Source organism: Lipotes vexillifer, unplaced genomic scaffold, assembly GCF_000442215.2.
Source record: "Lipotes vexillifer unplaced genomic scaffold, Lipotes_vexillifer_v1.1 scaffold1944, whole genome shotgun sequence".
Taxonomy (NCBI): Eukaryota; Metazoa; Chordata; class Mammalia; order Artiodactyla; family Lipotidae; genus Lipotes; species Lipotes vexillifer.
In genome coordinates, this window is record NW_006785277.1 from 140,907 (window position 1) to 168,272 (window position 27,366).

Sequence of the window (27,366 nt, forward strand, 5' to 3'; positions counted from 1 at the left end):
CATTCCTGCACTTGTGTGTGTGACCTGGGGCCCAAGCTGTGTCATCTTCCCCCGCTGATTCCTCCCTGACAGCTCGCTGAGCCTCCCCAGGATACATGGGGCAGGGTGGCCCACAGAGCTGGGGCTCCTCTTCCTCTTTCTTCCCCTCAGGGGTCAGTCAGAGGGAGAGATTGGACTGATTTCTGGGGGCGTTTCATCAGCTTCCGCCACAGCCCCAAAGTTCTCTTTCCCACAGGAACTCTACTCACTTCCCGTAGGGCCCTGGAGAGACTGGTGTCACAGGGCCTTCTCGAGGGGCCCCAGAGCCTGGGGACCTGAGGGCAAGCTTGGCTGGTTCTCTGTCTGCTCTGTCCTTTTGCACCTCCCCCTTATCATAAGCAGAGCTTCTGTGCAAAGCCGGATGCACTTGCAAGACATTTCACAGGTGCTGACTTCTAAGTAGGGCCGTGTCCTGGGAATTTCCCATCTGAAGGTGTTATTTTCAGCATCAAGTTCTTATCTTTTCCAGTTCTTTAAAGTTTTCGTTATGGAAATTTTAAAACACGTAAAAAGGTAAAAAGAATAGTGTCATGAACCCGCACGTGCCCATCACCTGCCAGTCTCATTTCATCAGTACCCCTTCTAATACTCCCTCCGTCTCCTCATAATTTATTTTGTAAGCAAATACCAATCATCATTTTGACTCCGACTATTTCAGTATATGTTTCTAAACTCTAAGGACTCTTATTAAAAGCAAACAAACAAACAAAAACATTACTGGGGCTTCCCTGGTGGCGCAGTGGTTGAGAGGCCGCCTGCCGATGCAGGGCACACGGGTTCGTGCCCTGGTCCGGGAAGATCCCACGTGCCGCGGAGCAGCTGGGCCCGTGAGCCATGGCCGCTGAGCCTGCACGTCCGGAGCCTGTGCTCCGCAACGGGAGAGGCCACAACAGTGAGAGGCCCGCATACCGCAAAAAAAAAAAAAAAAAAAAACAAAAAAAAAACTCAGGAATAAATTTAACCAAGGAGGTACAAGACTGATACATTGCAAACTACAAAACGTTGTTGAAAGAAGTTAAAGAAGACCTAAATAAATGAACAGACACCCTGTGTTCACTGCCAGGAAGATTTAATACTGTCAAGAGGGCAATACTGCCCAAAATTCATCTATGGATTCAGTGTAATCTATATCAAAACCCCAGCTGGCTTCTTGGCAGAAATTGACAAGCCGATCCTTGATTTCATATGAAAATTTAAGGAATCAGAGTAGCCAAAGGAATCCTGAAAAAGAACAAAGTTGGATGCACACTTCCCAATTTCAAAACTTATTACAAAGCTGCAGTATTCAAGACTCTGTATTCCTATCATAAGGGTAGACATACAGATCAATGGAATAGAACTGAATTCAGAAATTAAACCCTCATACTTATGGTCAATTGTTTTTTGACAAGGCGCTAGGACCATTCAGTGGGGAAAGGATAATCTTTTTAACGTGGTGCTGGGACAGCTTGGGTATCCACAGGCAAAGAGTGAATTTGAAAGTGGTCGTCACGACGTACACAACATTTAAATGCATCAAAGACCTAAATGTGAGAGCTAAAACTATAAAACTCCTAGAAGAAAATAGAGGAGGACATCTTCATGACCTTGGATTAAGCAAAGCCTTCTTAGATCTATATGACACCAAAAGCACAAGGGGTGGAAGGAAAAATAGATAAATTGGACTTCACTGAATTTAAAACTTTTATGCTTCAAAGGGTACCATTGAGAAGTGAAAATACAGCCCAAAGAATGGGAGACAATATGTGCAAATCATATATCTGATGAAAGACTTGTATCTAGAATACATGAAGAACACTTAGAACTCGGTAATAAAAAGACAAGCTAGTTTAAAAAGGGGCAAAGGATCTGAAGAGACATTTTGCCAGAGAAGATAAATAAATGGCGAGTAAGCACATGAAAAGGTGTTTAGTATCATTGGCCACCAGGAAAGTATCAAAATCACAATGAGATACCACTTCAGACCCACTAAGATGGCTAGAATCAAAAAGACAGATAATAATAAACTGGAACCCTCATACCCTGCTGGTGGGGATGTAAAAATGATGCAACCACTTTGGAAAACAGTCTGGCAATTCCTCAAAAGGTTAAGCATAGAGCCACCATGTGACCCAGCAATTTCACTCCTAGGTATATCCAAGAGAAATTAAAACATACGTTCATTGTACACACACACGCGCGCGCACTAGCGCGCGCACACCGTGGCCCCAGTGGTTGAGCTCTGTCTTGTCCGGCAAGCCATGCTCTCCTTCTATGTGGAGGGTGTTGTCTTCCTTCTAAATCAATCTGCTGTTGTAGGAAGGGACTCTGTTTTTCACTGGTTAGAGGAAAAGTCGTTTAGAAATGTCAAAGCCATTAAGGAGAGTTAAGTTTCCTTCATCGGCAGTTTTACGTTTCTTTATTCCTCGGTCTTGGATTATTCTTCAGGAAAGGGTTTTATTTTCATCCTCTGTTATCTGAGGGTCTGGAGCCTTGAGATTAAACTGATTAGCCTTTGTTTTAATTATTTGTCTTATTTTCCCTTGATAGCATTTTTGTGAAGATATTTAGTGTCCTTGCTGCAGTGAGTTTAGGTGTAATTTCTGTCCATTGATTCGGTAATTGCTCTAATTAAATTTTTTTCTCCCAGCATCCAAAAGGCTACGAGAACGGCACGCACAGATTTCGGCTGCAGAAGCAAGCGCTCACCGAAGAGAGGAACAAACCTCTGGTGAGTTGCACACGAGGCCGCTTGGCAAGAAGGCAGAGTCCTGCCTCAGTGACATCTGTCACAGACATCCAGGGTCTTGTATTTCTTCAGTTTGCCTTTGTTGGTTTGTGAATCCAATTTGTAAGCGATTCATTCATCCAACACCTGTCTGCAGCATTCAGGGTTGCAGCACCGGTGCCATGGACATCAATCCCAGTGTCCTGTGGAACTTACATCCTCGGGCAGGACGAGTGTGGGGTAGAGAGAAAACCAGCAGACAGGGCCACCCAGAGGACTGAGCAGGCACTAATTCAGGCCTGGTGTTGGGAGCTTCCCGAAGCTGGTGGCTTTGCATGGAGCTGTCAAGGAGGTGAGGAGTGAGTCTGTGCACACGTGGCCCAAGGGAGTTTCAGGTGGAGAGGGCGTAGGTGGTCTGGGCATAAGAGCAACCCAAAGGCAACATAAAAAGTCAACTTCCAGCCCTCCGCCCCTTCACTGCCCCTCCGTTATACGGAAGGGGAAGTTGAGGCACAGAGATGCTCAGTTCCCTGCCTGGGCCCCTTCACAAGTGGGGAGGCCAGGATGCAGTCCAGGGCTCTTCCCCAGCACTGGGCTCACCCTCCCCTCCTTTCAAGATGGAGTCAGCCTCCGTATCCATAGATGCGAACCCGCCCATACAAGGGCTGACTGTACTAAGCCATTGTACGTAAGGGACTTGAGCATCTGCAGATTTTGGTCTCCGCAGGGGATCCCTGGGACCAACCCCCTATAGATCCCAGGTACCAAGGGATGACTGTCCTTCCAAGAAATTCCTCCCATTGCTTCTGCCTAGCTGACCACATGGAGCCGCAAGGGCATTTTACGTTTGGTTTTAATTCTTGAAAGTATAAGATATTCTCTTCTCTTTTTATTTATTTTTATTTATTTATTTATTTATTTATTTATTTTGCGGTGCTCGGGCCTCTCACTGTTGCGGCCTCTCCTGTTGCGGAGCACAGGCTCCGGACGCGCAGGCTCAGCGGCCATGGCTCACGGGCCCAGCCGCTCCGCGGCATGTGGGATCTTCCTGGACCGGGGCATGAACCCGCATCCCCTACATCGGCAGGCAGACTCTCAACCACTGCGCCACCAGGGAAACCCCTCTTTTCTTTTTAAATCAGTTAGCTTAAAGGATAAAGGTACTAAACAGGCTTCTTACTATTTTTTCTTTATTGTCCAAGGAAGTTATTTCTGGTGGTTGAAATAATGGAAGAGGGAAAAATGGTGTCTCATACATCTTGGTTCTTAGATCTTAGTGAAATTCAGCTGAAATGCTTTAAAATCTCTACTCCCTTCTGAGTTTGCATCAGAAGCAGGTGTCTTAGATTGGGCTGCTGTAACAAAAATACCCTAGACCGGGTGGCTTAAACAGTAAACATTTATTTCTCGCATTTCAAACATTTGTTTCTGGAGGCTGGGAAGTCCCAGATCAAGGCACTAGCAGGTCTGATGTCTGGTGAGAGGCTTCTTCCTGGCTGGTAGGCAGCCGCCTTCTCTGTGGATCCTCAGGTGGCAGAGCAGGGAGAGAAGCAAGTTCTCTGTGGTGTCTTCCTGTAAGGGTATTAATCCCATCATGCGAGCTCCACCCACATGGCCTCATTACCTCCCAAAGACCCCACCTCCTAATATCATCATATTAGAGATGGGGGTTCAACATACAGATTTGGGGGGAACACAAATGTCAGTCCATAGCATCAGGTCTTAATCAATGTCCAAATGGCTATAACTCCTCTCCGCTTGTTACTGAAGACTTATCTTTTCCCTGAGGCAAGAGCCAGGCTCTGTGTTCTAATGTAGTTACTGACCAGTAAAGCTAGCTCTGTCTTCTGAGCATAACTTCCCTCTTCCATTTTTTTGTTCCTTCTATTAAAGTCTATTTACTAACATGTCACCAAAGAGACAGTTACATATTTAGAGGCCCCCGTGGGTCCTGTTTCAGGCCCGGCCACGCCACAGGCTGACTTTGATGTGGACATGACCAGGCAGGTGTTGGCCGCAGTGGATGGGTGTCCCCTTTCAGCTGGCCCCTGCACGCTAACCAGGCTTTGTTTGGTCCCCGCCCTTCTGTAGCGTGGAGAGCTCACGTGCTGGAGGTGGCTCCTGGGTCAGCAGGCAGGATGTCCCACACATTTGGCAAGACACACTGGTGTCACCTTTCCCAGAGTGACCTGGCTCATATCCATGGGCTCAGAGTGGAGCCTTACCGAGGACCCTGATCACGACTGCTTTTCAGCTGGGACTGCTTAATTCCCTTCTATGCCAGGCATGGTTCTTAGACTTCGTGGGGAAATACGTAAAGAAGGGGGTGGGCAAGGAAGAGAATGTGAACAAAGAGAAAGAGGCTCCGGGGTCTCTTGCCACGCGGCAGACCTGCGTCCAGCCCTCATGGGTGTTTATCATGTCATCTTGGGGATGTCCACCTCTGTCATCTTTGTAGTCACATGTCCTTCATGTCATCCTTGGCTTCTCTGAGGGTCTTTCTTTATTTTTTTTCTTTTTAAATTCTTTCCATTTTGTGTTCTTATTTTTTATTTATTTATTTTTGTTTATCTTTTTTAAAAATTTATTTTCAGGCTTCCCTGGTGGCACAGTGGTTGAGAGTCCGCCTGCCGATGCAGGGGACATGGGTTCGTGCCCCGGTCCGGGAAGATCCCACATGCCGTGGAGCGGCTGGGCCCGTGAGCCATGGCCGCTGAGCCTGCGCGTCCGGAGCCTGTGCTCCACAACGGGAGAGGCCACAACAGTGAGAGGCCCGTGTACCACAAAAAAAAAAAAAAAAAAAAAAAAAATTTATTTTCATTGACATATAGTTGAATTACGACGTCGTGTTAGTTTCTGCTGTACAGCAAAGTGACTCAGTTATACATACATATATATTCTTTTTCAGATTCTTTTCCATTATGGATGATCACAGGATATTGACTAGAGTACCCTGTGCTCTACAGGAGGACCTTGTTGTTTATCTCTATATACCAGTTTCCACCTGCTAACCCCAGCCTCCCAGTCCAACCCTCTCCCACCCCTCTGAGGGCCTTTCTGATTGGCTGTGGCTCAGCGGCCACTTCAAGACCGCTGAGTGGGTGTTTTGATGCTGAAGGTTTCTCCACCCAGCGTGCCAGTGCGACTCCATCTGAGGCCAGCACGCGGTGAGGCAGGGCTAAGCTGTCATTCGTGCAAACTCCCCGTGTGCGTTTGCCCTCATCACACGGAGTCCTTTCACTCTGTGCATGTACAAACCTCAGAGGAGGGTCCCCAGCTGAATAAGCCCCCAGCCCACTGAGGGCTCCCCATCCCAGCAGATCCCCCGGGGGCTCCAGGCACACCGCTTCCCCTGCCCTGTCCTCCCAGCAGGTCTCTGTTGGCTCCGAGGAAGAGGCAGCCTTGCTCTCCTGATTTGCTTTGGAAAACCCGCCATGACCTCACGCATCCCTCTGCCTCCTCCAGACACTGGAAAAGACGACTTGGGTGGCTGGGACGGCCCCCACCCCCCAGACTGTGCATAAAGAATGAGCAGGTGTGGGCAGGAGGCCCATCCTCAACGAAGACAGGGCCTTCCCTGCCTGCCTGAGGGGCTGCTCATGGCTTAGAGCAGAGGGGCTGGACCAAGGCTTTAAACCAGCCCAGTTTACAGAACAAGGAAGGGCCAGGTGCTGACCCAGGGCTGTGACCTGCTGTGTTTCTGTGCTGGACCTGCAATTACTACTGTCCTGGCTGAGCAGAGTCTTTTCACTTTCTTTTTTCTCTTTATCTGGCTGCATTTCATGGTCCACCAGTCAGACCTCTTAGTGTTAAAAAAGTCTGTCCTGTGGTTCTCAGCCTTGACTACACATCGGGCGCTCCTGGGGCCTGCCCCTGAGACTGCTGTATTTGGTCTGGGGTGCAGCCTGGGCACTGGGGTCTCTCAGAGCCCCCAGGAGATGTCAGGGTTGAGAACTAAAGATTTCGTCTCCTACACTGGACAGCCGGCGTAATTCACGAGAGAAAACTTTATTTCCAAACTCAAATCATAATTCTCTGTTCTCATATTCCTTTGCGGAATTGTCATCAGGAGGATGTTCTGCGTCCTGAAACATCAGAGCACGTGGTTACCTGCGACCATGTTCACCAAAGGCCGGTTCTCGATGCCTGAGTCATGGTGGGCGCCGGGCTTCTCGGTGATGCAGCCTTTGCTGCCCGAGAGGTGAGACGCTGCGTGCTCAGTGCCCATAGGGCTGCAGTTGCTGTAGCCTGCCAGCCCGTTTCCCAATTTCTGTCTTTCACCGGAAGAGAATTCTAATATCAAGAGTGGGATACCACAATGCACTGTCATTTTTTTTTAATTTAACTGCCTTTTTTAATCTAACTCGTGTAGATTATAGTGAGATAAGTACAATAAAACCTATTTGGTTTTGTGGTAAGTCCAATATACATAGAAACATTTCTTTTACAATCCTTGACCTATATAGTGCCCTCATGAAGGACACTTTCAGATCATCCTGCTCTGATTTGATATCCCCCCCAGAGTTGAGGACCACTGTTCTTTGTTTTAATGAAGATAAACTTTTTTTTTTTTTTTTTTTTTTTTTGGGGCACAACACCCCGCCACTGTTGTGGCCTCTCCCATTGCAGAGCACAGGCTCTGGACACACAGGCTCAGCAGCCATTTGGCCACAATAACCTCTCTGGGAACCATAATCCTCACTGCCAAATGAACACAACAATCTTTGAGGTTCTTTATAACTTCTATAAAATAAGAGATTTATTAAATTTCATTTTCCTTACAATATTCTTCCTGTCTTAATTTCAGACTAAAACTGATTTCTTTAAAAGCTAATTCATGTTTGGAATAGAAGGATGGAAACAATAATAGCAAATCTCACAAACACTAGTGAACATTATCTTTTAATGGATTTAAATCTATAATCTTGGGAATATAAAAAAGCCACAACAACTCAACCCTTGGTTACAAGAAACACTTTAAAACTGTCTGGATTTTACATGAATGAACAAACTTGTAAAGCCTTAAAAAGCAAGGGATCTTATCTGATCCAGATTCCATATTTCTCAAAAATTGAAATAAATATATTAGTCTTGCTATTGCTGTTCTAGCCACATCTAAGTATATAGATACTCATCGCTCACTGAGGAGGTGGATCTTTATAATTTCTGCTATGTGAGATAGTTTCTGTCTAATGTATGTGACAGGTACTGAGAAATGTCAAGAAGCTACTTCTTTACTGTTATTTTTATTTTTATTTTTTTTGCGGTACACAAGCCTCTCACTGTTGTGGCCTCTCCCGTTGTGGAGCACAGGCTCCGGACGCGCAGGCCCAGCGGCCATGGCTCACGGGCCCAGCCGCTCCGCGGCATGTGGGATCCTCCCGGACCGGGGCACAAACCCGTGTCCCCTGCATCGGCAGGCGGACTCAACCACTGCGCCACCAAGGAAGCCCTAATGAAGATAAACTTTGCCCTTTAAGGATGTCTGGAATCAGAATTTATGAAATAGTGGAATTGGTTTATGAATTTTAAAATAATATTGTTTTTGATCATGTATGTCCTTTGTGAACTCCTTAAAAACTACAGGATCATGGAAAGAATTTATCGACATTTCATACAAATTACATGTAATTCTACCATTCATTGATAACCATTGTCAGTTTAGAATTTAGCTTCTCCCTATAAATAGATCCTTTAGTTACCTACTTACATAAGTACATATTTAAACATTCTTTGAGATCGTAATGAAAATGTGCTTTTGAATGATGTCTTGTTACTTAATGTATCGTAAGCACCTTCCCACGTCATCAGATCTCACAAACTGTTTTTTTTTTACAACTGCAAGATATTTATATGGATGTACTTTAGCAATTTTTCTCAGTGATGGTGTGACATTAATTTTATCATATAGGTATTTTTCCACTTCCCAAATTATTTTTCACAGAGCCCTAGAATTGTTGGGTCAAAGGATAGGATTTTGTGTGCTTTTAGTTAGTATTTCCCAAAACCACGTGAATGTTAATGGTCATAAAGCAATGGCCACAGTGTGGATGTTATCCAAGGCATTCCCCAAGACCTTTAGTGGAGCAGCTTACCACACCTCAACCAAATAGACTACCTGGTGACACCTTTTCTTTTCTTTTCTTTTCTTTTATCTTTTCAACGGGATCTGTCTCCAGGACCCAGAGATGCAGTGCTTACTGCTGTCGGATGGAAAGCGCTCCGGCCACCAGAACCACGTGGTCATTCTCCCGGCAGATGGCGGCAGCGGCATCACAGCCATCAGTTTCGTAGGAGCCTTGAAAATTCCTGTGAGTACACGTGTCCAGGAGAGTTTCAAAAAGGGGCATTTATGCTCACTATGAACAGAAACTGGCCTGTTGATAACCAAGCTTAAAAAGAGAAATCCGTGATTATCCGGATCACATAATCCATAAATTAGAAATCCATAGCATGAACCAGAAGTTGCAGACAGGTCAGCTCAGGAATGAATAAGGCTGCAGAGTTGTGTTAGCCTCTCGATAGTTATAAAATATATTATATGTGTATATTATGTATATGAAATTCATGGGCTCCCTCAGCAGAGCATCTGGGGAGCCATGCAGAGGACTCTGAGGAGCTGTGTTCTGCTAACGGGGAGCCGTGGAGGGTGCTGAAGACAGAGCCAAGAACAGAGGCAGGATGAGAGGAGGGAGCACACCCTGCCCCTGGGGGCCGGCATGGACGACCCCATGGGCCACACTCAGAAACACCTGGGCTCCTGCCCTTGCATCCTATCCAGGGGAACAGACGTGGGTCTCATACAGCAAGATCGCTTCCCTCACACTGGCCTTGGGGAAAACCAGCAGAGAGAACCCAGAAGCTCCGTAGCGACCGTGTGGGAGCTGGAAACTAAACAGTACACCCAGAGCCTTAGAATCATGGCCCAGAAATGAAAGAACTGAGAACTTCGGCTTTCGAACAGAAACTTCTGCCAGCGCCCAGATGAAACTGGGCTGTGGAGGACCCTGTTGCCGGTCTCCTGCCAGAATAGAATGTTGAAGGCAAGGCCTGGACTCCTGGGGTCACTAAAAAAGATCTCTGTGGGCTGGCCAGAGGACATGCTGGTTCTAAATATAAAATTTATTTTTTAAATGTTGCTAATAACAACAAGTAACTTTTCTGTTGTACCTTATTATGTAGCCACCTCAAATACTTTTGCTAAAAAGTAGGGTGCACGCTATAAATAGAAGTGGGGTGGTAGAGAGAACAGGCTTCAGAGCCCTGGCCTGGCCTGACCTGGCACTGCTGCAGATGAGCTGGGTGTGCCTGGCAAGGGTGTTAACCACTCTGAGCCTCCATTTCCTCACTGTAATACAGGCTCAGGACCTGAATTCTACTTAATGCTGTCTGAGGATCAAATGAGATCATTAACTACACAATAAGCACAATGCCAGGCACATGGTAAGCATGCAGTGCCTCACCCACACACACCCTCATACTGGGTCTGACTGTGAAAACATAACTTGCTTAATTTCAAAGGCACTGACATGAATTGCATATTGTGTGCTTTGCCTAGTTTTGAGGGATGTTCGTAACTATGCAGTATAACCTGGGAGGAGCAGGGGAGGGAGTCAGTACCTTAGTGTTACCCGATTTCTCACTCAAATTTCCCAAGTGATATCTGGACTTATTGTCTCACAAGGGCCACCTCTTTGTAAACGCAGACATAAGATGGAACACAAACAAGCATTACACAGTAGCCATGAGACTCCAAACCTCAGTATCCTCATCAAGACCTACGTTTCCCTTTTGGGCATTACCAAACTCAAGTTCTGCTGCTTGCCCTCAAAAATCAATACTCGAGAGGCAAGTGTTGGTTAGAAAGGAAAGTCGCTTTAATCAGAAAAGCTGACAACCGGGGAGAAGGCGGACTCATGTCCCCAAAACCACCTCCAAAGATTCTGCTCGGCCATGAAAGTTTTTAAAGAGAAAAGGAGAAGAAATCTCAGTTAATCCTTGAGATAAGGGGTCAGAGTTGTCACCATCCCCCAGTGTGTGCAGGCTTGTGTGCAGGCTTGTTGACTTGTGATCTTTCTTTAGATGCTATCTTGTTCACACAGTTTGTTCACAGGCTTATGGACAGGGAAGCTAAGGAAGAGATCTGGTCGTCCATTGATGTTAATTACTTATTCTTCACTTTTACTTCTTTGATCTAGGAAAGAACCAACAGGTTAGGCAAGGTATTGTGTGATCAAAAGGTTTGACAGGTGTGCTTAGTCCAGAGACGCGTAGACCATGGGGGTGCCTGGTTTAAGGTTAGTTGCAGTACAGCTCTGCTAAAGTGACGAGAGAAGGGGCATCCCCTGCAGAGAGCTCTTTCCTTCCAAAAGCTGCTGACAGATCCGCCTTGTCAGAACATCAGCCCATTTCTGTGGGTTCATGGGGCAAGGTCCACCTTCTATGACTTCTTCATGCTGACATAGGATATGCCATATTCTCAGAGTGGGACAAGTTGACATGGGGCACCTCTTTGCTGACGATTTTAGTTGCCTGCTTATGTGCATGGACCGAACGAGCTACAATTATTGGCTTGGCCAAAAAGTTCATTCAGGTTTTTCCATAGCACCTTATGGAAAGACCCAAATGAATTTTGTGGTCAACCCAATATTTTGATGCCCACAAAGACAGAGACTATTATGTGCAATAGTGTTAATCCCACTCTCTTGAGGCCAGTTCTCGGAACTGTGCTAGCCGTAGATCCAGTGCTGCTGAAGATGGAGCAGCTTATGTCATGGCTACAGTCTGCTCATCATGCAGAGTCAGCTTTTTCCTCTGGTGGCACTTACAGTATCTGTAAAACAACTCGCGAATGTGCATCAGATACTGAAAGATTATGTGACTCTGTCATCCTAGTTATTAACTGCTCAGGCCTGTTCCCTTGTGACTCAGGGAGGCCTGGGAGACTTCATCTTCTCTACAAACAAGAGGCAGGGGCATGGAGGGGCCTTTGTACTTGGAGGGGGAGGGGGCGTTGCAGGGTTCTGCCTGGTTCCGTGGGTGTTTCCCCCACACCCACTAGTTTGCTTAGTCCCACGCAGGCGGAGGTAGCCTGTGTATCTTACAGGACGGTCGGAATTGTTTGCGCTGTGTGTTTCCAGATCTCTGTCCTTTGCGGTGATTTCAGTTTTAGGGGGAAAAGAAATAGCCAATAAATACTCAGTAACTAGATCACTCTGCACAACATCTGTGCCCTTTGAGAACCCCTTTAATAGCTAAGTTTCAGAGAGATATGGTGTGAGAATTAAACCAGTAGTATTTTTATTGACTCTGATCTGATGTAAAGACATTGAATTTCAACCTTAAAAGGTTAAGAGTCCATGTCGGTCAGTTCTCCAGTTAGCTCATGTCCTCCACAGCAATACAGTATCCGTGCATCTGAAGGTGCTAAAACCAGACCCAAGATGTGGGCTGTTTTTATGGCAATGAAGTCATGTGTAATTCTGTTGCATATTTCAGCAAACCTGCTGAGTCCACTTTCGGGGCGAATCCCGCTCTCTCTCTCTTTCAGGGCGTGATAGAGTTCTCTCTGTGTCTGCTGTTTGCCAAGCTGGTCAGCTATACTTTCCTCTTCTGGCTTCCACTGTATATCACAAATGTAGGTGAGTACCTGTTGCTCGCATCACAGCTGGGAAGTTCTGTGCAGGGTCTGTGATCGGGACTCCCTTTTGTCCACTGGTGTCTACAGTCTTGGAAAGGATAGGGATGTGTGATGCTTTTGAACCAAACAACATGATTAGTAGAAATGTACAGACAAAAAGAATTCAGACAGCAACGTTTCATTGCCATAATGATAACCTGGATGGGGTTTAAAGGGTTGACACGGTATATCCCAGCTGTGGCTACAGATTCCATGGGGTTCTTCCTATCTGGGGCAGCGTGCTTTTAAATGTAGGCTGCATCAGACTTTGGGTCACAGCAGCTGGTGAACGGGAGCAGAGGCCTGAGGGATCTGAGATAAGAAAGGCTGAGTAACTGGCCTGGAAATGGCTTCGTGGAGATGAGCTCTAATTCTGGGGAGCAGACAGTTTGTCTCGCCTTTCCAGTCCAGCAGGGGCTGAAGCTGGAGATTCTGACAGAGCAGACTCGCCCCGCAGTGACGCCCACTCCCTGTCCCGTGCGTGACCACACGGGAAGATGGGCAGGGGCCGGCAGCTCCTCCGGGGAGAGGTCCTGTGCAGGGGCTGCAGCCGCAGCTAAATGGGGACAGGGATGGTCAAGGAGGGCCCCACACTCTGGGCCCCGGGGCCAGGGAGTGTGAGGACAAAGCAAAGAAACCAGGGTCCCCCGGAGGAGCGGGCTCTAGCGAACGTGAAAAGAGGAGACATTTGGGACATGGGGGCTCCAGAGTACAGACCAGTAGCTCCTGGCAGTGTCGTAGGACCAGCAGAGGTGGATGTGAGCCCGAGGCCGGAGGGCTGAGTTTCTCGGGGATGGAGGTTGTGGAGGCGGCGAGGGGACCACCCTGTGTTAGCAGGGACCCCGTCAAGGCGGGGCTTCGGAGCTTCCTTCCCGGGCCAGCGACCTCCACTCGTTACTGCAGGCAAGGCGCACACAGTGTAGACACGTGGGTGCTTGAGAGGCCGGCCCTGCACCTTCCAGCCCAGCGGTCTCCTATGACTGCGAAGGGCTCACATCATGAGTTACCGGCGTTTACCGTCTGAGGGATTGTTCAAAAAGAGCAGAGTCCCCGGTATGTGCCGTTCGGGCCTCTAGGAAGGGCAGGACCTGATTCACAGTCCAGAGGCTCCCAAACCTCCAGGCGCTGGCCAGCCGGAATCCAGATTTAAAGCTCAGGCTTTGTGCTAAGTCCAGCGACGGATCCTGAGCTGAGCGTGAGGACACCTCGGTCTGCTCCTCTGGAGGAGAAAGTTCCAGCTGCCCCCGGCCTGAAAGCTGGGGGTCCTATGGTCCGTGTCCAGGGCGCTCTTGCGGGCCAGCCCCTTCCCCAGGTGGTGCCCCACAGGCCCTGCCTCGCCTTCGGGCCGTGTCTGACTTCACGGCTGCCCCGAGGGGGACCCAGAGCAAAGGCGGGGTGATGCTAGACTGAGCCGGGGAACCCTCACCTTTCGGTGAAGAGTGTTCCGTTTCCATTCTTTCTGTGTGTCTGCCCACAGAGTGGACTCTTTTTCTTCCTTCTCCTCTGTAATTACTACCTTGATACTAATCTGATAATGGATCTAATAACTGCTGCCTAGTTTAAATCATGCTTCTGAAACAAAAGAGTGTTGTGTGAGGCTCGCACGCTGCTGCGACGTGCTTGCGGTGACGCTCTGCTGTCACGTTAATAGATCACCTTGATGTCAAGAAGGCCGGCGAGCTCTCCACCTTGTTTGATGTGGGCGGGATCTTCGGTGAGTTCATTTTTGTTCTACTTTGACTGAAGCCTTCACCGCCGTGGCGCTGCGTGAACGCCCGTGGCCCGCGCGCTCATGGAGTGGACTTCCAGCCGGGAGGCCCCCGAGCCGGGCCTCTGAGGGCAGGTCCCTCCCCATCTTGGGCCGTGAGCGGTGCTCCCTGGGGACCAGGGCACGCCTCATGTGGGCGACAGACGGGCGGTGTCGGGACCCTCACAGGCTAAGGGGCTTTGAGGCCAGCCTGAAAGCCGACCCCTAGACCTCGGTGCCCTCGGGTCACGGGTCAGCAGCGCTGAGGCGGCTTTTCCTGTTCACGGGCTGTGGAAACGGGTCTAGAGAGGAGGTCGTTTTCTTGCCGCTGCTGCAACGCGGGTCCTGCTCCCTCTCCATGGGGTCCTTCCCTGGCCACACACGCACCTCAGGACCGCCCCTCTCCCTTGCAGGTGGGGTCCTGGCAGGTGTGATCTCCGATCAACTAGGGAAGAGGGCCTCCACCTGCGGCCTCATGCTGCTACTTGCAGCCCCGACGGTGAGACCAGCCCCCAACCTCGCCAGGGCCCCTGAGCCTCTGGAAACAGCTTCTTTGTCTTCCCCGCAGCACACACGCCAGCTTCTCGGGCCCCCTCCTCTCAGGGCTCTGGTTTCTGGGAACTGGCATCACCTCAACCCCAATCGGTGCCCTGGTGTTTGGGACAGACAGCCTGGGAGGGGACACGGAGCTCAGGGGGGAGCTGCCCCAAACCCAGGCCCCTCCCCTGGGAGCTCAGAGTGGGGACACCCCCCTGGGTTCCCAGCTCACAGGGTGATCAGACCCTGTGTGTCTGGGACAAGCCTGGGGGCAGTTTGCCGAGCACTCTGGGTAGCCTGCCAGGGCGGCGTGGCCTTCCTTCCTTTCTAGGGGTTTCCACTGTCTGGTTGGCTGCCTGAGAATCACTTTTCAGAAATACAGATTCCTGGGTAATCTCTCAGCTTGTCATAGTAAACCTTTGTCTTTCTCTGGTTTTGACACCGTTCACAGCTCTATGTATTCTCTGCCATCAGCAAAATGGGTCTAGAAGCCACCATCGGTGAGTCTATGAGGCCTCTCTTTACTTTCACACACATTTTTTTTTTTTTTGTCCACACAGCCTTGTGAAATGAAACTTAAAAATCAACAAAGAGGCAGTTTGTGCGACGTGGCTACAATTGGCCCTGCGCCCTCTTTGGGGGATGGGGGGGCAGATGGGAGGGGCCCATAGAGACTTCTGCTCCGGGACCTGAGGCCTCAGGTTTAAGGGCCAGCGTGGGAGGGTGCAGGCCCCTGGGCTGGGGTGGTGAGGAGCTCTGGGTGCCCAGTGCAGGAGGCACTCAGAGAAGCCACACATGCCCCGGAAGGCAGCAGGCGGGGCTGCGGAGACCTGCACCCCCAGCATCACCAGCCCAGGGGCACCGTCCCCTCTTAGCTGCTCTGTCAGCTGCCATTCTGGGCACAGTTGCTATTTTTAACTTCCTGCAAGGAGCGCTATCAAATCATGGCTCTGACACTGAGTAACCACTTCTGTCGTTGCGTGACAGCAGTGGGGATTGGCAGGGATCCCATTAGAAGTTACCCAGAGGGCAGGTTCCTGATTCTAGGAGACCGTGGAGTTTCCTGGGACCCCTCGGTCCAGAAGCTTCCGCACAGAGGAATGTGAACCAGGGGATGGTCTGGGAAAGTGAGCCCAGGGGACAGGTTATGAGCTCGGTGGTCCCGCCCATGCGGAGCTGGGCTGTGCAGCTGTGGGTGCAGAGAGGAAGCCCTGTCTGCTGCAGACAAGGCTGTGGCTGGTGGTGGCATCCAGGCGCTCACTCGCGTCACGTCTGTGGTAACTAACGTCTGTGGTCCCGTCTGTGCCCGGGTGCCGGGGCTCTCAGTTCCTCTTGGCTTTTGACAACAGCTGCTGCCCATCAGGTTTGAGCAGGCGGGGACCAGGTCCTCTGAAGGGAGCTTGGATCTTTGGGAAGTGTGATTGGACTTAGAGACATCTCAGGGCAAGTTTGAAGGAAGATGTTTGTGACACTTGCCCCAGCAGTGGCCACGCCCCACACCGGCCTGCATCCCACCCCGTGTGTGATGCCGGGATGCCCACCTAGGGAGTAGCTAAGACGGTAGAGGCTCTCCCGCAGGGCCCTGTTCTGCTGGCTGAATCCCCCCACTTCCCGGTTTCTGTTTCCCACAGCCATGCTGCTCCTCAGCGGGGCCCTGGTCAGCGGGCCATACGCACTGATCACGACCGCCGTCTCTGCCGACCTGGTGAGTGTGGGCAGCTCAGCGCAGAGCCGGGGCCAGATACTGCCCGGGCCGGCCACCCCGTCCATCGTGATGCAGTGGTCTCTGTTACTAAAACGGTCTGTTTCTATAAGCACCCTTTTGCAGATGACCAGTAAGGATGCCAAGAGTCTTCTGAAGCAAATAAGGGGACATGGCAGTCCCATCCCATAAACAAGTGGGCTGAGATGGTCTGAGGCCCGAGGTCCGAAGCCAGCATCTGGCTTGCTCCTCTGAGCTGCCCTGGCAGCCCCAGAGGCTGGTGGCCGTGTGCCCCAGAGCCCCCGCTCGGGGCCTCAGCACAGTCCAGCCCACCCCGGGTGCCCCCTCTGTGCCCAGCCCCCTGCCGGTCTTGGGGACTTCAGGGACAAGCCCAGTGGGGTCCTGGCCCTGGAAGGACATACTCCAGGTAGTAGGCCAACGTGGTAAAGAAATGGTTCCGGTACAGGGTGGTGAACGCCACGGCAGGGCCACCCAAGGCCTTGGAATCCACAGGGACTCCTGACCAGTTCTCCCTGGAGGGGAGGCCTCTTACAGATGACATTTGACTGTCGACCGTAGGGGCCCTGAGAGAGCAGGGCTGTCTCATCCACCTGATAGGAAAGACAGTCAATTTCCTGGCAGTGGCCACGTGCGCACATCTGAAGGACACACTGCACTGAAATACAAAATCCCCTGTCAGAAGGTAGTTTCCATAAATAAACGGGAGAGAAGAGGCAAGTGTCCTGCACAGAAGGGTTTATGCAGGTCCTCTGCCCTGGGGGAGGGAGAACACCTCCCCTTTCCTAAGGGGCAGGCTGTGTACAGGGATGTCCTCCCACAGAGGGCAGCGTGGGGAGGGGGAAATAGAGTAACTTTCTCAGGGGAGAAACCTGGCAGCCCCACCTCCGCCAGGGGTCACCATCAACACCAGCAGGGATGCACTGATGCACGGATGCCGGGTAAGAGGCGATGAGCACGGCCCTTCACGTCCGTGGTCCCCCTCCCAGAACCCACGCCCCATCCAATCACAAGAAACAAGGAAAGTCCCAGAAATGAAGTCTGAGAAGCTGTCACAGCCAAGAGGAGCCCCAGGAGACACAGCGACTAAATGTTATTCAGTGTCCTGGGTGGGATCCTGGGACACAGAGAGATTAAATTAGACACGAGGTAAAAACCCAGGGGGTCTGAATACAGTGTAGATTTTCGTGAGTCCTGCATCGGTAGTGGGTCATTCATCATGATAAACACAGCCGAAAGGTGTAAGATGTTAACACAGGGGAAAGTGGGAGCAGGGTTTGCCACAATCTGCTCTCTCTTTGCAAATTTTCCGTGACTCTAAGACTATTCTAAAATTAAAAGCGTATTTAAAATCACGAGCAGTTCCCCAGAAGTGGTGTACAGACTTGTGGGCAGGGCGGCCGGGCGTCTCAGCCATCTGGTCCTGCATCCCCTCCCCCAGCCAGCTCCCGAGTGCCCTTGAACTTTCCTGCCAGCTCCAGTGGCCCCCTCTTCACTTCGGCGTCTCTCAAGTCCTTTCTGCATCAGACCCAGAACCCACCAGCCTCCAGCTCACTCTCCTGTTTAGAAACCACAGCAAGCCCATGCCTCTGCAGTCCCCACGCCTGCTCCCGTGTCCCCTTCTCTTAGGGCTGCGGGCAGTGCGTCAGCCTGGCCCTCGGCCCTCGTAGAGCCACCAGCCTGCCCTCATGCACTGTCTTCAGCATCCCAGGCTCTTTTCTTCCAGGCAGAACCAGAAGTCCTGTCCTGACAGGTGAGCAGAGAGCAGAAGAGGAAGGAGGGGGTGCTTTTCTCTTCCTCGTCCCCACGAGGGCTCTGGCCCACCCTTACGTTGACAGACTGCTCCTAAAACTGCCTTTACAAAGCGTGTCCAAGCTCGTGTCTGTGTGAGCACAGAAAATTCGGGAAGGGTGTACACCAGCCCAGCAGCGTGTTTGCCCTCATGGAGTTAGAGGGCGGAGGAAGGACTTTCACCGATTCCGGAAAACGTGGATTCTGGGGGACTAACTCTCCGTGTGTGTGCTTTATTTTATACTATAGATGTATGCATACACACACAAGCACTTGGATTTTACAAGCTTTGGTTTATTTGTACAGTTTTAGGCTTCCAGGCACTATTTTTCCTGCTTTACTTTTTCCTTTTATTGTCCTCAGTTTGTGATTTTTTTCCCCCCAAACCTGTATGTGTGTTTTCTGAAAACCAGAGGTCCTGCTGGTTTTTCATTTAGGACTTGTGCCCCCTCCGTTGGTTTCTTCGGTCCTGCCCTGTTACCCGTCCCCGGGCACTTGCCACTAATTAGACACTGCAGAAGCGTCTCACCCACGGCACAGAAAGCCCCAGGCAGACTCGTGGACGCAGGCATTAGCACTGGCACAGCTTAGGGACCGGACAAACACCATTCATCTTCTCATTTTCCACGCTGGCCGATACGGTGCCTCGGTGATTGTGCCGAGGAAAGATTTGCTTACTGAAGAGAATTCTAAGAACTTTTTCAAACTAGAATATATTTGGACAGGTATTTCTGATGAGTTCTTACTATTAAAAGCACTTGAAACTTTGCATCTTTTTCCAAGGTGAGATTGGGATGGAATAGAACTTAAATTTTCTGATGGAAATACCCCCACATTTTGCTTTGCAAAGTAATTTGGGTGAATTGTCAGAGGAGGTGTAGGTTTATTCCTGCCTCTGCTGTTGCTGGGACGTGTTTCACATTTGTGTTCTCTCTCTTCTAGGGGACTCATAAAAGTCTGAAGGGAAACTCCCACGCCCTGGCCACCGTGACCGCCATCATCGACGGAACTGGGTCTGTAGGTACGTGGATGCTTTTAGCCCATCCTTGTGGCCCTAGGGGAGACACATCGTCACATCCTAGTTAACAGACGCCCAGGATTCCAGTTGCCTTGGTGATGTCAGCATCAGCTGGCCTTAAAATGTGAGCAGATCAAAAGCACGTGCAAACCCAGAGCAAACAGGTGGCTGGCCCTGCCTATCCCCTTTGGTCGGATGGTTCCAGAGGAGACCTGCGCACGTGGCTGGCAAAACAAGGTTTCCTCGGTCTGAAAGGAGGTGGACCCAGGTTTTCTTCCAAGCCGGTGGTGGGCAGACTGTGGCCCACGGGCCTCTGGGCCCCTGAGTGTTTATCACAGTCGTTTCAAGGGAGATAGGATCTTATTTCAATATAAATGACAGGTGAACTGATGGGTCCCATGGCACACAAGACTCCGAGTGTTACCAGCCCCGTTAAGGATCTTGGAGAGAATGCAGTGGCATATTCTGGAGGGGAAAAGGGGCAACTCACCGCTCTGAGCTGGGCCGATGGGAGCTGGTAAACAGCAAGCCTGTCCTGATCCGTGAGTCAGAAGGCTGCCAGCAATGTCCTTGAACTTTGTTGAGCCTCTTGGGAGGAGCACGCAGACCGGGACCCCTCCTGCCAAGACCCCAGAGCTGCCTGCCCCGGGCTCCTGCGTCGGTGAGGGCCCCTTTCTGGAGACACGGGAACTGAAGCTGGGAGGTGGGCTGGAGTGGCCCCGATGGCCGCTGCGGAGGATCTCGGTTGCATCCTGATGTGTCACCTGCTGCCCCAGGCCCCTGAAGTAGGGGGACAATGAGAGAGAGGGCAGGCCAGGTGGGGAGGGGCCCTGGGGGGTCTGGAGCACCCTTGTAGCAGTAAACCAAGCACTTGCCGGACAAAAGCGGCTCTGTAAGCACAGTTCCACCCAATACCGGCCTCTCCGTCGGCCCTCCTCGGTCCACCCTGTCTGGGGCGTGCGGACCCCTCCCTGCCCAGGCTCAGGGCCTCTCCCCGCTGGCCCGCCCTCCTCTGGAGCACCGTCCACCTGTCTGCTCTGTACTGTCCTCTCTCCCTGCACCTGAATGGAAGCCCCAGGAGGACAGGAGTTGGTTTCATTCTCGCTTGTACTCTGAGCCCCGGGACGGCGCCTGGGATGGCGCAGGCACTCAGTAAGTGGGTGAGGAAGGAACTGCCCCGTGGCTCTAAGACGGGAGATCACAGGTGGGCCGGGCGGTGTCCCATGCAGGCTGTCGGGTTCGAAGACGAGGGGCCGGGTAGCAGAGGCCTCAGCCTGCACGGCTCACTGGGACAGGGCCTCCCCAGTCCCTGCTCGTGCCGCACTGTGATAGTGGTCTCACCACTCTGATGTTCTCGATGAGAACATCCCCTCGGGGGCACCTCTTGGGAGCTGGGGTACAGGTCTGGGGTTAGGGCGGTAGGGCAGGGGGCCGTGCCGTGTGACGGGTGTCCGTGGTCTGCCAGCACGCCCCGCCGGGCTCACGTGGCCTGTGATGGCCCCTGAGAAGTTTCCCACGGCCCGGAAGATGCACTGTCGGGAGACTCCTGGGCTGAGCACGGCTCTGAGGGGCTGTGTGACCCGGCAGCATCCTCTCTACCTTCTGTCCACAGAGGCCTCTGTCTGAGTCAGTCCAGCGCCCACTGGGGCACCCTTTTCTGACAGCAGATTGGGGGCTTGGCCGGCAGCCCCGATTGCATTTTAAAGCAGAAGCTGGGGGGTTGAACAGAAGGAAATTATGACGTAGCCTAAAGAACACATTTTTCTTGTTCACCTTCTCAAAACAAGAGGGAAGCAGAAGTTCTTGGCCCAGGCTAGAGACTCTGCGTCTCTAATCGGGGGCAGGCTCTGAGCTGCAGGAGGAACCAAAGCCCAGCTCTGGACACCTGTCACCCCTCACAGAAGGAGGGCAGAGGCTAACTCAGACCATCCCTGACCTCTGCGCTCGCTGCAGGTCCTGCATCTGGGGTCTGGCTGAGCCTCGGACTCCATGGGCTCTGGCAGCCCCAGTGCACCGGACAGAGGAGGTGGTTGCCATGGAAACGGCAGGCAGGCACGTCCCCCGCTGTGTCTCCCCCACTGTTTCTCTGCTTAAGTGCTGCCCAAGTAGATGGAAGCAGAGCCAGCCTCAAGCGGAAAATGCACACTGTTCCAGCAGAAATTCTGTTCACAAGGGCGTTTACCTTGATGTATTTTTTAAATGATGTTGGTTCCGACGGAGACAGAGCTCGACTAATTGTGAACGAGCTGGTGCCTTCTCGCAGTTCACCAGAGCCAGACGGTTGCAGGGACACCAGTTCATGCGTTTGGTGGCGTTCACAGGGTTGAGAACTGCATCCCAGTGGGCTGCAAGGCTGGCTGTTCCTATGTGTTTATGCAGAGCGATTAAATAGAGCCCTGAATTTCTTCAAGTTAATTTTTATTTTCTCAAAGTAACACACAGTGTTACTTTAGAAACCAGATAGTAGTCTTAGAAACGTATTATAATGCAAAATGACAGTCCCCTGCCCACGCCCCCTCCGCCGCCTCTTTCTAGAAGCCATCGCTTTCGACCATTCTTTCCAGTCTTCCCCACATACACATTCACATGTTTCTTGATCCATCACCTTTTGACCTTCTCTGCTGTCCTCCTGGTGAGGAAGCTGGGGACCCCGCTCCCCACGGCCCCTCCTCTCGTCCTCCCCAGCCATCCTGACTGCTTAACATCGCTCACGCTTGAGCCCAGAAATAAACTTTAACTGTACACCCTTAATATGCACATTTTTGTTTTTCCCCAAAGTAACAAACGCCCTGTTTTCCCTCTTGTTTTCATTTCTGTCTCGGCTGTTCCTTCCTCTCCAGCGTGGCCGGCAGCCTGCGAGGGGCCCTGCAGCCACGCGACCCCTGTGCTCTGCCTAGGACACGGCTCTCATCCCAGAGCTGCTTGTACTGCCCTCCTGCAAGCCCCTTTCATGTCTTGCCCACGGTGGACCCCTGTTTCCTAGATCCCGTGTTTACTTCTCTTTGGTGGAAAACGTCTCCTAGTAGCTTCCAAGGAATAGTTTGCAGGAGGCAGATTTGAGAGCTCGGGAGTCTGTGAGGTCTGGATTCAGTTCTCTCCCTTGGTGGATAGTCTGTCTGGGTATAGAATTCCAGCTGACAGTCCTTTCTCTCCAGAATTCTAGTGTCTTCTAGCTCCCGCTGTCACCACAGAGAAGCCCCTTGTCACCCTTAGCCCAGGCCTCCACCTCTGACCTCTGGTCTTTCCTCTTGGAGGCCCCCAGGCTCACTTTACCTCTGCGGCCTCTTTGCATCCCCCGTGCCCTGGGCACCTGGGGCCCACCCAGTCTGGAAACACATGCCCTGCACCCCTGGGAAAGTGTGCTGTGTTTTCTCTTTGACAAGTCTCGTCTCCTGTTTTTGTCTTCCTAGAAAACCCATTAGTTGGATGTTTAACTTGCTGGATTCGTCCTTCAATTTTCTTTTTTCCTTTTCCCTGACGATGTCTTTGTTGTCCTCTACTTTCTCCGAGATGTTCTTGGCTTTCCTTTCCAACTTCCGTACTGAACTTTTTATTTCAGGCATCACAATGTTATATTCATTAGTGTCATTCTGCCCTTTCAGCGCGTCCTGTTCTTACTTCTTGGATGCAGTGTTGTGAGATTGAATGCTGTGAACTTGCTGAAGCTGGGTGGTTTGCAGACGCGGGAGTGGGAGTTTCGCATGATTCAGCTTCCTTTTCTGTTAGTTCTCTGAGGATGACATTTTCCTGGGAATGTTCTCCACAGTTTCTTTATTTCCCCCAGGTTCCCCCTCCTCCCAGCGTGTTTGCTTTCACCTTGAGGCTTTCCTCTACACCGGCGAACCTTGGCCATCCCAACATATATTCATATTTAAGACGGAGCCACTAAGAACTCGTCAGAAGCCCTTTCTGCACGGCGGGCATGTCAACTGCTGGTCTTTGGGGTCCGACTGGGGTCTGGAGGAGGAGACCCCCCCCACCCCAGGACCTACAGGGCTGTGACCTCACTGCCAGCATTCTTGCCACTGGGAGGCAAGGTTAAACTTCTGCTCTCCTGGGGTGTGGGTGTGAGTAGTGAGTAGTGAGTAGTGATGCTCAGGAGGAGAAACCTGGGATCGGGGGGCTGGAGGGTCGTATCTAACAGTTCATGACAGAAGAGTCTCAGCCAGATCCCGTTTTCTCCTACTTTCCCTCCTCCCCTGCCTCGTGCTTGGCAGTCTGGCTCTGAGCTGGGAGTCCCCGGCCCCTTCTCGTGAGCAAGGAAAACTGTGCCAGTCACGCCCTTTAAATCCCATCCTCAAAAGCGGCGCCTTCCCGTCTCCTTGTGGCTTTTCGTTTTTTTTAACTCAGTTATGGTTCATCCTGGGGTGTTTGGGAGGGAAGAGATAAGCACGTGGGAACAAGCCACGTTTACCTGGAGTCCTTCTGTGACTTTCAAAAAACACAATTGCTTCTCCGATTATAAAAGTAGTAAGCACTCCTTGTGAACGCTTAAAACGTAGGAAAGACCCTCATCAACCTCCCTCGGAGGTTAAATCTCAGTCAGTAACTTGGTGTGAATTCTCCATGCTTCTTCCTGTTCCAAGCCACTGAGCCATCCTACACGCGTTTCATAACTTACTCCAGTCTCTCTTAGGAAAATAAACAACTGCTGCAACAAATATTCTCAAACAGATATCTCTGGATATTTTGAGGAATATTTGCTTTCTTTTGTTTTATCGTTTTTAAAAAAATTATTTTGACATAATTCGAGACTTTACAAAAAGGTTTCAAAAATAGTACAAAGAAACCACATTTGCTTTATCATTCCCTCTCCCTCCCTCCCTTTCCCTGTCTCTGTACATACACACCCACACACGGGCGCATATGTATACACACATGCGTGTATACTTATGAATATACACGTGCATGCTTTTTCCCAAACCACTTAAGAGTAAATTGCAGACATGCTGCCCCTTTTACCAATAGCTATGTATTCAGCATGTATTCCCCCAAAACAAGGAATTCCTGGTGTAACCACAGTACAATGAGCAGAATCAGGAAGTTAACAGTGATAGAGTGTTCACATCTATGAACCTTATCCATATTTAACCAAATATTTTTATAGCATAAGAATATCTAAGGTTGTGCATTAGGTTCTGACTCCTTAATAATTTTTTAATGGGATTGTTGGGTCAAAAGAATGGATATTGTAAAGTGAAGACATTTTTAGATTTGCCTCCAAAAAAGGCTTGTACCAATCCTGCCCTCACCAGTACAAGTACCAGGCTTTTTTTTAATCGCTTATCAATCTGACAGGTGAGAGTGAAATTTTAGCGTTTAACGTGGTTTTTCTTTTTTGGGGTCATGCTCCATGGCTTGCGGGATCTTAGCTCCCCAACCAGGGATCGAACCCATCCCCCCTGAAGTGGAAGCTTGACGTCTTAACCACTGGACCGCCAGGGAAGTCCCCTTAACGTGCTTTTTAAAGTTAGGAGTAAGGTGTTGAGCACGTTCCCGTATATCTACTGGGCCTGGGTATATTGGGTGGTCATGTTGCAGAGTTTTCTGCACACAGCACCACCCGTGTCCCTTTGCCTCGTTCCAGGAGCAGCACTGGGCCCACTGCTGGCCGGGCTCCTCTCCCCGTCGGGATGGAGCAACGTGTTCTATATGCTGATGTTTGCAGACGCCTGTGCCTTAGTGGTGAGTCATCTTGCTTTTCAGCCAAGCAGCTTTCACGAGTGTCTCTGTGGCTGTCGGCCAAACACCGGTGGCACTTTTTCCTGCGGACTCCTGGGGCTCTTGGCAGAGTTTGGGCCGGTGACAGACCCCTAAATGTTCGTGGTCCTAGGCCCTTTCTCTGGTTTAAACAGATGTCCGAAGCAGCAGCAGGTGGTTTCCAGCAGGTTGGGAAAGAGGCTGAGAGGGGGCCCGTGTGTGCCTCGGGCGGGTTCTTGAGCCCCTCTGCTCCGAAGCATGCACCTGTGAAGTGGGCAGAATAACGGCACCAGGGACGGGATTTACTGTGGGGATTAAAGGGGATGGTGCACCGAGCTGGCCTCCCACCCGGTGCCATGACTGCTCCCACACGCCTCCTGCCCCCAGTCGGCCGCACTGGGGGAGCAGCTGGTTCCCGCACCCAAACTGTTCTAGAGTTCAGAACAGGAGCCAGGGCCGCCCACGCAGCGCTGAGCACTGTGGTCTCTGCGCCCTGCGTCCGTCCCCTCCTGCACGCGAAGGTCGGAGGCTTTCCCCGGGATGGAGAAGGCCGGTCCCGATGGCACAGCCCTGCAGCAGCCACCTGCAAGAGTGGCCACCGCGCCTCCCCGACTGGTCACCCCGCACAGGGGCCCGGACCTGAAGCCACCGTCTCCTCTCGCGTCACCCGGAAAACCGAATGTTGATCCCGTTACAAATGGGTTGAGGATCTTGGAAATATCAACTCCATCGATTAAATGAAACCTTTATATTTTCATTCCCGGAAGCCCTAAGACACAGCTCCCCCCATTTCATACAGAATCAAATACCGACTCTCAACTTATGAACCTGTTACTAGGTGTTAAAAGCAGCTCTTCAATTACGTCCCCAAATCATTTCCGCCAAGTAGCAGTGAAACTCCCATCATTATGGCTGTTTAAGGCTGAAAACACTTCAATTTCAGAAATACCAGGTAATATACACACTAAACTTCCTTTTAAAGCGCAGCTAAACTCGTAAGAAAGGAAAGGATATCCCCAGGACCCCAGAATGTAAAGATAACTAAAATAAGTACCCAGGCTGATGCTGGAGCAGCCAGGGTGAGTCGTCGGTCTCAGCAGTTGAGGGGCTGGGTGGTTATGCCTCCCCTCCCACAGCCCTGGGACTAAGAGGCAGGGTGCTGGGCTGGCCCAGGATGCGGAGCTGGAAGTGGAGACCCCTCATCAAGCCCGGACCATCGGGGGTCCCTGCGTGTAGTGAAAGCATGCACGTTTGCACACTGGTACAGAAGACAGCCAGGATGTGTGCCGTCTCAGCCCACACACCAGACTGGGGGGAAGTCTTCCCTGAGAACTTTTAGCCATGGACCTGCTTACAGTAACCTTCCATTTTTTAACTTAGCATTATGTAAATATTACATAACACCTACAAAAAATTAAGTAAAGTTGGTTCTAGGGTGGTGATGTACCTGGTTCTCTGGCAGAAGCAAGTCCCAAACCATGTGAGAGGGACAAAGTTCACCCCCCGCCGCGTGGGGCCTCTAACACCCAGCTGCAGATGGGCTCACACTCCCAAATCAGGAAACAGTAGGAAACGGCCCGCTGTGATGGAGTGACAGGCACAACAAACAGACCCCCAAACGGCAGGTAAAAGGGTTATCGCATAAACTGTAAAAATAAACACTTGTAACATTACTAAGATGATCATACTGAGTGAAGTAAGTCAGAAAGGGAAAGGCAGATACCATATGATATCACCTATATGTGGAATCTAAAATATGGCACAAATGAACCTATCTGCAAAACGGAAACAAACTCACAGACATAGAGAACAGACTCTGATGGCCAAGGGGGAGTGGCAGTGGGGGAGGGAAGGATTGGGAGTTTGGGGTCAGCGGACGCAAACGATTATACAGAGGATGGATAAGCAACAAGGACCTACTGTAGCGCACAGGGAACTATATCCAACCCCCAGGGATAAACCATAATGGAAAAGAATATAAAAAAAGATTGTCTCTATGTGTATAACTGAGTCAGTCACTCTGCTGTACAGCAGAGATGGGCACCACACTGTAAATCAACTAGACTCCAATTTTAAAAAGATGAAAAAAAATTACTGAAGATGGCAAAGAAGGAACTGAATTCACGTGCCAAGAACAACTAAAAAAGACAGAGCTGGTGACATACAGGTATAAGGAAACCATCCAGAATGCAGCCCAGAAAGAGGGAGATGGAAAATACTAGGGAGCAGATAGAGATTGGAGGCTCAGATGAGACGGCCCGGCACCGTCCAGCAGGAGTCCCAGAGGAAGAAACTGGAGAACCTGAGGTCGAAGCAGTCATTGAAGAGAAAAGAGCTGGGAGTGAGGGGTGTGGGAGAGGATCCCAGCGGGTCTGTGGTCACCAGCAGACGGCAGACTGGCTTGGAAACCCCGACTCCAGTTACTTAC

The 27,366-nt window shown here is 50.7% G+C and overlaps 1 protein-coding gene across 1 annotated transcript in view; it reads left to right on the forward strand.

Moving 5' to 3' along the window:
• Nucleotides 1-25,055, forward strand: part of SLC37A1 (solute carrier family 37 member 1) — a 55,125-nt gene extending 30,070 nt beyond the window's left edge. The window contains exons 9-17 of the mRNA XM_007457358.1: nucleotides 2,669-2,749; nucleotides 8,926-9,057; nucleotides 12,297-12,387; nucleotides 14,077-14,139; nucleotides 14,586-14,671; nucleotides 15,161-15,209; nucleotides 16,341-16,414; nucleotides 19,163-19,241; nucleotides 24,826-25,055. Of these exons, the coding sequence (XP_007457420.1) occupies nucleotides 2,669-2,749; nucleotides 8,926-9,057; nucleotides 12,297-12,387; nucleotides 14,077-14,139; nucleotides 14,586-14,671; nucleotides 15,161-15,209; nucleotides 16,341-16,414; nucleotides 19,163-19,241; nucleotides 24,826-25,055 (885 nt within the window). The remainder of the gene's footprint in view (nucleotides 1-2,668; nucleotides 2,750-8,925; nucleotides 9,058-12,296; nucleotides 12,388-14,076; nucleotides 14,140-14,585; nucleotides 14,672-15,160; nucleotides 15,210-16,340; nucleotides 16,415-19,162; nucleotides 19,242-24,825) is intronic.
• The last annotated feature ends 2,311 nt before the right edge of the window (nucleotides 25,056-27,366 follow it).